This window comes from Vigna radiata, chromosome 2, assembly GCF_000741045.1.
Source record: "Vigna radiata var. radiata cultivar VC1973A chromosome 2, Vradiata_ver6, whole genome shotgun sequence".
Lineage (NCBI taxonomy): Eukaryota > Viridiplantae > Streptophyta > Magnoliopsida > Fabales > Fabaceae > Vigna > Vigna radiata.
The window spans coordinates 11,140,862-11,149,640 of NC_028352.1; the positions used below are offsets into that span (position 1 = coordinate 11,140,862).

The following is an 8,779-nucleotide window of genomic DNA, read 5'->3' on the forward strand; positions in this document are numbered from 1 at the left end:
TTTTTAATTCTTATAAGTGAAACAAGATAATTTATGGAAAATATTTTATGTAATACAATTGATAAAAACACGTAATAATGTTGATATAATATGATTAAAAAAAATTAAAAGGAATGGAAGAACCTTAATATGTGAAAAGAGAAGATGAAGTTGAACAAATGAAAAATATATATATATTTCAAACAAAATAAAAATAAAATTTCAAACCTAACTTATTGAACAAAAATGCTTATCCATAAAAGATTCGAGATAAAAAAGAAGATGAAGTTGAACAAATGAAAAAAAAAAATAGTATTAATCCGAGAAGAGATGGAGCTGAACGAAGCAAATACACCACATGAAAACTAAATAAGTAGAGAGACGAGAAAATAAACAAGACACCTGGGATGCATGACTCTATATATAGAGAGAGTACAATAAATGTGATTTAGTAAGCAATAATTAGTTCTTACCTAATTTATTTTTTCATTTTATATATATTTTGACTGAATAAAGGTACAAGAAGAAGGCCCATGAAATAGTAAAAAGAGTATACAGATATCTTCATGATCCATTTCTGTACCAATGAGATTACCTATGTTACCTTCACTTCTACTTTTTCTGTACCAATGCTAAAGGATATTTTTAGACCTTGGTTACTTACGTGTGTAGTCACCTGTCCTTTGAGAAGGATTTTGGTTATTTCCAATATTAACAATGTTTAGCTCCCATTGAGGTTTAGATTCATAAGGTGGAGGATTAAAGGTGCTCCCTTGTCCCATCTTCAGATTACTTTTACTTTGTCGTATTGTTATTTCCTCTAGCTGTTTTCTTCTAAATAGGTCAAGAGAATAAAAAAAACAAAAGTAATTATAAAAATAAAAAATTATATACATACACTATTTAGAAGCAAGTTCCGACAATTACGTGAGTTTCGTTAAGATCAATGTTAGGATCGTCGATCTTATTGATCTTGGGTGATATTGGACAAGACAACTATTATTTTATATTTATGTGAGGTTTGATATATTATGTAAATTTATATGATATTCCGTTATGCATTAATTTAATAAAGAGGTGTAAAGAACAAGATTTAAAAATAATATCTAAAATAACGGATGTAACATTGATGAGATTAAATTTCACCGATAAAACCTGTATTATGTAACATTAAATCCTGTTCATATAAATTGTTTCATCTACCATTCTTACAGTGTTGATAAAAATAGTAGTTAACTATCGATTCCTCAATGACAAAATTACACTGCGTTTCTAGTCCTAACAAAATAACAACTTTCTAATGGCTATGGTCACTAGTTCTTTCTGTGTATTCCATATAAAGTATGAATCTTGAATAACAAGTATATAATTCTTCCTATAGCACTGAAATAATAATACAAACCCACGGATTCCTCTAATGGAAGACATTCACAAATACTATCAGTAAAACAAACATCCTTTCATTTCTTTACTTTTGTAATTACTCTATTTGCTATTGTTACAATCTGGAAAAAAGGTGTTAATTACATTACACTAATAATAAAACAGAAAGAAGGATCTTTGTCTCAAATTTAAAACAATTTTTTTCTGTTTCCATTTTTAAAACAAGCAACGCAAAGATACCTGCAAAATATCATTTTCTTCTGCCTTTGTTCAAGTGGTGAAATGAAGTTTATCAGAATCTCAAGTCAAAGAAGTTTAAACAGATAAAAGCGTGTAAAAAAAGGGCCAATGATGTTTTTGTGTAAATGAACTGGACGCCAAAACTCCATTTTATATCCACAATGGATGAATGATGAGAACCCAGTCTAAACAAAAGAATATTTGCTCATATCTATTGATCCACCTTCGTAGATACTTTTAACAGAAGATAGAGGGGGTTGTTCATCAAGAGATTGTGTTTTATTTACGATAAACAGACATGATATATGATTACACACGTTTACTCACAACTGTGTGAAAATGGTTTATTTGTCCCCAGGATCACGATATGCACTTGTTTCTCCCATAGCCATTGATTCAATAGTTAATCCATCTCCAGCGTGTAGGTCATCTCAAAACCAATTGGCATAAAAAAGGACTGCTTGCCTCACCTTCCATGGCTCCAGACGTCAAGGTTTAATTGAAGGCTATGGCCTTACCTATTTGACTGATTAAAGAAGGAAACTTTCATTTGAATGGAGAGAAGTTCAAAGCTAGAGCTAAGATTTAACATGCTGACCACTATACAATAAAACAATAACCAGGACTTGTCTCACCAAGGAAACAAATAAATAGTGACTAAATGAAATCATAAAGCGACATCAAAATGTATTTGACCACTGACAGAATAAGGTTAACATTAAAATTAAATCAATATCATGCAACAATAAAGCATCATTAGAGGTTAATGCTCTAATTTCCAAACAAAAGTTCCGAAAAATGAATGAAGAAAATTGAGATCCCTATCATAAGTACTAAAGATTCAATCTAATACATCATCACATTCAAGTTTTCAGTATACACCGATGTACAGTCTATAAGCCAACTTGCCTATTCAAACCACCTAACAATGAGACTGGGGCATGATAATACGTACATAAACAGAGTAGTAGTGAAACTAAATCATAAAGAAAATCCGTGACGACTCAAATAAGAAAGTTAAGATCAAGAAAAGAATTCCAATCTAGTTTACCTTACCACTTACCCTATTCCATGTTTCATTTCCATGTGCATATCCTGGATCAACAACAACATATTGAGGTGGAGCATTCTTCAAGAGTGGCACCCTGTCAGGAGTATATTCATCATCACTGTCATAATATTGATGTGGTCCTAGTGCTTTGAGTATCATTGCCAATAATAAAGAGAGTCCCTGCTTGTTAACAGCACAGGCAGCCATCCGTCAATGCATCATTCATTAACCAAATTCCAAATGTAACTCCATCTTCAGATTTTGGAACCCAAAAGCAAGTAGAAATATGTAACAAAGTGCAACAAGAAATATGCACTAGCTGAGTACGTAGTTTACTGACAGAGCAAATGAATTAGAGAGAGTATACACATTGTACCAGTTGGCAGTTGTTTTAAATGTTAATTATATACCTAGGATGACAGTTTAGATCTCATCAACAACAGGAGTATTACCTATATGAATCCCTTAATAATAAAATATGAAGTGGGAATTCAGTAGGAAACTTTGGCAATAGGTAAATGATATGCTTCAACAATAATTGTGTCATAAATTATTACAGCCATACACAGAGAAGAGGGAGATTTACCTGTACAGAAACAAGAAACAGGCCTACCCATTTGCACATCTCGTAATTTGATCTGATGAAATTCTTGAACTTATCAAAACTCCCAGAGGGGTCCTTTGGGAAGTCCTAACTCCAATTTTCACGTTTAGATGGATCAGATTTAATATGTCACAGGAAGAGAAGACTTTAAAATATAAAAGCATTTAATTAACAATAACATTATTGAAATTATTTTTTATAGACAACAATACCTTCTCCCAGTCCTGATTCACAAATACATCAACAGTTAATGCAGCCTCCAGCATGAGAAGCAGAACCACAAACACCATATACTGTAAGCAGTCAAGGTTAACAGCGAATTAATGACTTAATGACCACATAATGAGATGGTTTTGCTATTGAACACAACTGCATAAAACTAAAAGTTTCAGTACTGAAACATATTAGTGGTTGTTTAACCGTCACCAAAAGTGCAACTAAGTGAAATAATTCGGTAGAGGGAACTAATCACTACATTGAACGGTGAACATTCCCTTACGTAAATTATTAAATGATTATACTTATCTTAAATATTGTATTATAATAATAAATAAATAAATAACATCAGCAATTAAAATTGTACGTCTCAAATACAGTGAAAAAATTAAAACTTTCAGCAGTGAATTATTTTAATTGTTAGCTATCTACCTTAAATATAATTTTCGTATTTTATTAAATTACAACATTTTTCCTTACTATGCATTTAGCACTTAAAATTAAAAATATATATATATGTATATATATATATATATATATATATATATATATAATTTAGATGTAGAGAAATTGCTTCAAAAATACCGTCAGAGTAATTTTATTATGCATTTATATTTTAGTTTATTTTATGATATGCTACAATATATACAATTTTTCATATAAATGTTATTTGTACTCCCATGCTTGCAACCTAAATTTTAAGAAATGCCATATCCATGTGTAGCATCAGAGCCGTATCTGTTACTAAAATAATGGTAGACTAAAAGAAAAGGATACCAAATACAGGCAACAGCCATTAGCAGTTTCTGCAGCTACATGACCTAAACACGTTACTACACAGAACACCGCTCCAAGGCCAAGAAACGTGTAAATGAACCTGATTTCAGAAGAAAAACAAAACATGTGCTCAGAATCTATCCATACAGATCAGAAAATTTAATAATGTAAAGCGGAATTAAACTAGCAGGAAATACTGAGTATTTGGACACAATTATTCCATAAAAAGCTCACAAAAATAAGCAATCAGTTTGACAAAATCCCCTCCCCCACCCCCAATTCCCACAATATATATATATATATATATATATATATATATATATATATATATATATATATATATATATATATATATATATATATATATATATATATTCACATTCAAAAGATTTGTATCACATAAATTTCTTGTACCATCCAGTGCTCCTCACAATGAACAAATCTAAGGTTTTAAAAACTGGTTTGAGTCTAACGTTAAGGTTCCTGAAGTTTCTACAACTGCAATAACTTTTCCACAATATCAAGAATCATAACAAAACTGCTATTGTGACCACAATTTAAAACCACAACCCTGCTCCAAAAAGTCCGGGTAAAACATAATTGATTTCCCGGTTCTCTTAATTCCATTAAGAGCTTGCAAGTGGACAGAGCACAAAATTCAACAGCATTATGATGACAAAAACGACTCCCCCAATCAACATTTCTCTCTTCCACAATTAACTCCTTTGGTTTCCTAGAACATTATCTTTCATTCAACATTTTAGAACAAAAGCAATAAAAACACATTAATATCATAAAATCAAATCATAATTTTTAATATTTTATTTCATTATTAAAAATATTCAAATCCATCACCGGTCAACCGAAATCCAAATTTTCTCATTCATTAATACAAGGATAAATAGAAAAACAAAAATGGAGGGAAAAAATGAAAATTTTACCATGGAGGCGGATAATCATCAGAATCGTGACCAAAGGGGAGGTCACCCATCTCCCTCTGCCAAACCCTAATCATCCACGCGGAGTACAGAATCATGGCTAACCCGGCCATCCCAATCACCGAGTTCACCAGCTTCAATATGGATTGAATGCAGCTTCTCAACACCCTCACCATTTTCTTCGTGATTTCTAATTCGTGGGAAATTGAATAAAGTATGAAGAACTTAACCCCCAGAATCCAATGAAAGCAGAATTGAAAATTGAATTAGAGCGCAAAGAAACCCTAGATCGAAATCTAGGGCTCGTACGCGTAACGTATTCGAAGAGAGCAAGGAGGTTATAAGTTTTTCTTTAGATTACTTTATGGCTATGAGGTTTACAGCCTATTATTACGTCATTAATATGTTTTATATTAAAATAAAATAATTATTTCATTAATAACATATCAGTTGCTGTGGTGTAGTGGTTATCACGTTAGTCTTACACACTAAAGGTCCCCAGTTCGATCCTGGGCAGCAACAATTGGTTTTACATTTTTTGGCAGAAATTCAAATTATAAATTTATTACTTCTAATTTTCACTAATAGAAAAGAATATCTTGTTGCTGTGGTGTAGTGGTTATCACGTTAGTCTTACACACTAAAGGTCCCCAGTTCGATCCTGGGCAGCAACATTTCCATTTTACTCTTTTGATAGTAAAGTCAAATTAAAAGTACATTAGAAATCATGGCTACCGCACCCAAATAGAAAACATCAAATTTAAAATGCAAACAAAAATATTACGAGTCATTAGTGATTACCCTTAAATCACAATTTCACTGTGACATGTAATTCTTTTAGACTAAAAGTGTACCATTCAAAATTATTCTGAGCAGTCCCTCTTGTAATCATCATATTTCTAAAGTTTCTTCTTTAGACATTTGCGCTACCAATCATTGACAGAGCATGTTCCAATAGGACAGACAAATGCACAACATAGACATTCATTCTCAGGTTGGAATACAAAAGTGAAACCACGAACCCCTCTTTATTGAATTTTTGTCTTTCACAAGTGCTTAAATAAAAATCCTTGTTACAAATTTTGTTCTTTTAATTAAATCACTTTGAGTGAATTGTAGATGGTACATAAAATGTTTATTCAGTTTTTCCTTTAACTTGAATCAAAGTCCAGGTACATTCTATAAGCATTTCTGTCTGAGGAGTAGTAGCCTTGAATCAGAGTGTCAACCAGGAAACCATATTTCTTGTAAAGATTCACTGCAGGAGTCCTCAAGGGATCCACATGAAGCATTATGCGCGAAACTTTTCTTGTCCTGCATTTCTCAACTGCTGCTTTCAACAGAGTCTCTCCGTGGCCTTGTCCCCTATATTGCTCCTTCACTGATAAACCAAAATGTGTAAACCCATATTGCCAATAACCAAAAGTTGAAGAAGATTCAATCCCAGCAATGTTTCCAAAATCGTAGTTGTCAATTAAAGCACTAATCCAAGATTCAATAGTTCAGATTAAACCAATTTAAACAAAAAATAGTTACATAATGAATAGTATAAAATAATATTAAAGACATAAAATATCATGATCTTATAGCATTATAACTATACACTATGCTACAGGATTTTAGTAATATTCAAATAACAAAAAAATTCAAATTAAACATATCATACTACTTAGGTTTAAGATTCAGCAATACTCGTTAAAAATAAAGGACTACAATTTGAACCAAAAAGAAAATAACAAAAAGCTCAGGTTGATCATTTTTTATTTATTAATTAAGAAAGATAAAAAGCTAGATAATATTAAACATTTTTCATTTGGTTATTACAACAAAGTTTTTGGCTAGTTTTCTATGTTTTTGGCTAATTTTCTTCAAGGTTACGTTTATAATTCATTACACTAGTTATTCAATTCGGACACTTAAAGCCTGATTTTCAAAACACTCTTCATAAGTAGTAGAAAAGGCTCAAATTATTTAGTTGAGAAGTTTCATCAAACAAGTTATGGGCATGACTTGAATTCTTGACAACAAAACAAAAACTGACATTGGAAAGACCAAATTTCAGTTTCTGAATGCAACAATCCTTTCATGAGATAGATTTAAGCAAGAAAACGAAGTGGGGTTGGAACCTGCAAGCTTGGTGATGGAGGCGTACAGGGAAGAAGGCCAAGAATACATGACGTAGCCTGCAAGCTCGCCGTCCACGTGAAGATAAAGCAATCCACTGTTCTTCTTTCTCAGTTCATCGTGAAAGAATGAAGCTAGAGATTCGTGTTTTGGAAAGATCTTTCTTTCTAATTTTACTATCTCTTCCACTGTATTGGCACAGTTTCTATTGAGCTCAAGAATCGCCACATTCGCCATGATTGGTAACTCAAAAAGAACTCCAGACTTCCAAGCATACTTCAGTTTATTTCATGCTTATGCTAATTTAAGAACGTATTATCTTTATTTAATTTTTGATTAATGAATAAGAGGCTACTATGTAAGTTTTTATTTATAAAGTTTTTATAGTTAAAAATAAAATATATCATAAAATACTTTCATAGCTTCTCAAATAACAATATAATATGTCATATAATAGACTCACATAAGTAAAAATAAGTCCTTAAAACAAACATAGGACCCGTAACTGATTTTAATAAGTGATTCACTTGAGCTTTTTTCTCCAAAAGTAGGTCTTCTAAATTTTTTTAATACTAAAATGTTTGTTTAACACCATCTTTTGACACAAATTTGACACCGGCTGATGTGTCAAATTTGTATTGGATGGCTGAAATACATTAAAATATTCCATTTGAAAAAGCACAGAAGGGTAGAATTGGAAATCTGATGGTATGAAAATTGAACTTGGCGGTTTCATTTTTCATCTTCTTTCAGTTTCGTTCTGAGCATTGTTCTTCTCTCCCATTCTCCCATTCGCATCTCTCCCATTCGCTTTTCCCATTCGGCCTCTCTCCTTTCGCCTGTCCCATTCGCGTCTCTCCCATTCTGAGCATCCTTCGTCTCTCCATTTGGGTGGCTTTGTTCATCGAAAGGCGTCATCTCAAGGAAAAGTGGTCTTTTGCATTGACTCTGTATCGGTAAGTTTTCTTTTGCGTTTTGGGTGCGTTTGGCGTTGTGGGTGTGTTCCCTTTAACGTTTTCTTTCGCGTTTGGCCTTTTGGGTGTTTTGCTATGTGGCTCTGTTTATTGTTTTGGGTGGGCTCTGTTTCTTGTTTTGGGTGGAACCATAGTTCATTGTTTTTGATCTTAGGTTTTTGTGTGTTGTGAACCATAATGTTCATTATTGTTTTACGATTGGGTTGATCTGACAATATCAATGTTTTCATTTCAGGAGGTATTGCTTGCTTTTAGAAAGTAATATGTAGTTGATTGGAACCTGGATGACGAAAACATAAGATTACTAGATGCGCTATCGGTGTATGGGTTGTTGTAGGATAGTTGTCCTGTGTTCAAATGTAGTGAACATTGTAAGAAACATTATTGTTTATGGAGACTATGTATTTTTAATATATAGAAACACATTGTACAGATTGTTATATGAATAAGTGATGAGTCGATATTTTATTGATTTCACTTAGTTTATTGTGCT

The 8,779-nt window shown here is 32.1% G+C and overlaps 2 protein-coding genes and 2 non-coding genes across 6 annotated transcripts; 2 read left to right on the top strand and 2 right to left on the bottom strand.

Annotated features, from left to right (window-relative positions):
- Positions 1-1,733: 1,733 nt before the first annotated feature.
- Positions 1,734-5,548, bottom strand: LOC106756370 (tetraspanin-19). 3 transcript variants are annotated; one of them, XM_014638767.2, is made up of 6 exons: positions 5,192-5,548; positions 4,251-4,350; positions 3,470-3,550; positions 3,240-3,344; positions 2,666-2,833; positions 1,734-2,128 (listed from the first exon to the last, which is right to left on the bottom strand). In XM_014638767.2, the coding sequence occupies exons 1-6, from the start codon at positions 5,362-5,364 to the stop codon at positions 2,117-2,119; spliced, it is 639 nt and encodes a 212-aa protein (XP_014494253.1). In that variant the 5' UTR covers positions 5,365-5,548; the 3' UTR covers positions 1,734-2,116. The 3 variants fall into 3 exon arrangements, with proteins under 3 accessions (XP_014494253.1, XP_014494252.1, XP_022634341.1); XM_014638766.2 differs by having other exon boundaries at positions 2,659-2,833; XM_022778620.1 differs by having other exon boundaries at positions 2,654-2,833.
- Positions 5,549-5,637: 89 nt separating this feature from the next.
- On the top strand, positions 5,638-5,710 carry TRNAV-UAC. The gene has a single exon. It is a non-coding gene; the product is annotated as a tRNA-Val (tRNA).
- Positions 5,711-5,789: 79 nt separating this feature from the next.
- On the top strand, positions 5,790-5,862 carry TRNAV-UAC. The gene has a single exon. It is a non-coding gene; the product is annotated as a tRNA-Val (tRNA).
- A 232-nt stretch (positions 5,863-6,094) lies between these two features.
- On the bottom strand, positions 6,095-7,636 carry LOC106756371 (putative ribosomal-protein-alanine acetyltransferase). The gene is made up of 2 exons (XM_014638768.2): positions 7,315-7,636; positions 6,095-6,569 (listed from the first exon to the last, which is right to left on the bottom strand). Exons 1-2 carry the CDS (start codon positions 7,547-7,549, stop codon positions 6,340-6,342), a joined length of 465 nt encoding a protein of 154 aa, XP_014494254.1. The 5' UTR covers positions 7,550-7,636; the 3' UTR covers positions 6,095-6,339.
- Between the last annotated feature and the right edge of the window lie 1,143 nt (positions 7,637-8,779).

Bases quoted from the DNA above. Each gene is read 5' to 3' on its own strand.
- LOC106756371 (XM_014638768.2), bottom strand. From the start codon at position 7,549: ATGGCGAATGTGGCGATTCTTGAGCTCAATAGAAACTGTGCCAATACA. The intron at 6,570-7,314 runs GTTCCAACCCCA...TTGGTTTATCAG, and splicing joins CTCCATCACCAAGCTTGCAG to TGAAGGAGCAATATAGGGGA.
- LOC106756370 (XM_022778620.1), bottom strand. From the start codon at position 5,364: ATGGTGAGGGTGTTGAGAAGCTGCATTCAATCCATATTGAAGCTGGTG. The intron at 3,345-3,469 runs GTATTGTTGTCT...AATTGGAGTTAG, and splicing joins TGAATCAGGACTGGGAGAAG to GACTTCCCAAAGGACCCCTC. The intron at 2,834-3,239 runs GTAAATCTCCCT...GTTAACAAGCAG, and splicing joins TGTTTCTTGTTTCTGTACAG to GGACTCTCTTTATTATTGGC.